At 37.8% G+C, this 1,789-nt stretch overlaps 1 protein-coding gene across 1 annotated transcript; it reads right to left on the reverse strand.

Moving 5' to 3' along the window:
• Positions 1-424: 424 nt before the first annotated feature.
• Positions 425-1,556, reverse strand: LOC106815533. Its single transcript, XM_014820000.1, has 3 exons — positions 1,483-1,556; positions 921-1,099; positions 425-737 (listed from the first exon to the last, which is right to left on the reverse strand). The coding sequence occupies exons 1-3, from the start codon at positions 1,547-1,549 to the stop codon at positions 639-641; spliced, it is 345 nt and encodes a 114-aa protein (XP_014675486.1). The 5' UTR covers positions 1,550-1,556; the 3' UTR covers positions 425-638.
• Positions 1,557-1,789: the final 233 nt, after the last annotated feature.

The following is a 1,789-nucleotide window of genomic DNA, read 5'->3' on the forward strand; positions in this document are numbered from 1 at the left end:
AACGGTGTAAAACTACTACTTCATCCCCGCCAACTCTTCCCCTTGTCTCTCTTGTCGCACGCTCAGTCTCCTTCTTCTTCCAATTTATTTAAAGATAGGTAAATGGGTTCAAACGTATTACAGGCACAGTATATGATGTACTAATCAACACATTGTTGTTAATCATACTTTCGAATATTACTCTAAATAATTTACTCTCCGAAATGTGCAAAAAACCGTTAAGCAATTCATCAAAAACTAACATGTTGCTTATTCATAAAAGTTGTCAATGCAGATTTCTAAACACATGTCTTAGATTCCTTTACATCTTACTATAAATTGGGGAATTTTTGTCTGTGTGTGTGCCCGGCTATACGTTTCCGCACCACTCAACGGATCCTCTCCAAACTTGGTCGGAACATTCTACAGATCATGACAAGTTTTCTTTTTTCTTTTCTTTTTTATCTGTTGTGATAAGTTCTGACTACCTAACGGGCATGGACTAGTACTTGTAAAAAGCTTTTACATGATTTTTTTATCACATAATCATCCCACTCAATCATTACGTCTATTATTTCATTACGTTTATTATTACATCTATAATAATTTCCAAGCATATGGGAATCACCCATCGGATGTAGCTCTAAATTAACTCCATGTTATATGGTGTTAGGGTCCTTCATCACAACGTCCACTTGACTATAAGCTTCAATTGCCTTCAGCACATTACGAAAGTGACAGGCAGTGCCCTCTCTTGCCTTAAAATTGACAAAAAGAAACAGTTAATAATTTAAATTTGCATAATACAGAACACATTATGAAATGTTTAGTCGACTACAGTTAAATCGTATAGTTTCCACTACAGTTTAGACAATAATCAAAATTGCATTTAGTTACCCAAACTCAACACTACTAATTAAGTCACACACAACAAATCTCACCTCATAGTCAGTAATGACCTTCAACTGACCCTCAGCTTGTGAGCAATGTGACTGTAAAGTCTTTAGCATTATTGCTGCTTCCTGGTCCACCGCATTCCTTTCCCGTGCAGATTTGCCACCTTCTCCTCCTCCCAGTAGAGTGGCAAGAAACTGACATGCCTTTATATCTGCCTCGTTTTCTGAAGCAAAATGACAAGACGAATCAGCTTTGCTGCCAGTAGGCTGCATGGTTTCCTGTCAATAACTATGTTAGCAATACAAACCCATTTTATATATTTTATACAGACATGCACATAAGCTTATACCTTTTGTGTGGCCAGAACTATAAATTTTGCCTGCATTGGCAAAATATGTTTATAGCAATATCTATGGGCCAACCAATGAAATGGCACTCACCCAGCTGCATTTCCTGACCTTACTGGAAGTTAAGGACAGAGAACTAGTCTAGCAAGGACAGATTTTCACACATTTTCACACACTCTATAAGTTAAAATGAAAATCGCGAGCTGGTGGGCAGGTACCTTGCAAGTCTATGTGAACTATTGCAAATACATATACATACCTGCCGGTGCAGAGTGAAGAAAATTCCACAATTCTTCAAAGGTAATACCATCAAGTATCAACGCCATCTATGGTCAGAAAAGCAAGCATCACCATTACAGGCAACGATGTTGGACAATGGGGAAAAACGAAGTCTATTTTTATTTACTCTCAATAAAATTCGATAGATACATGGATGGATGGATGGATGGATAGATGGATGAATGAATGGATGGAGGGATGGATAGATGGATGGATGGATAGATGGATGGATGGATGGAGCAAATGGAGTGGATAAGATGATGAAAGAAGGATGGATGGAGTGATGA

Source organism: Priapulus caudatus, unplaced genomic scaffold, assembly GCF_000485595.1.
Source record: "Priapulus caudatus unplaced genomic scaffold, Priapulus_caudatus-5.0.1 Scaffold1139, whole genome shotgun sequence".
Taxonomy (NCBI): Eukaryota; Metazoa; Priapulida; class Priapulimorpha; order Priapulimorphida; family Priapulidae; genus Priapulus; species Priapulus caudatus.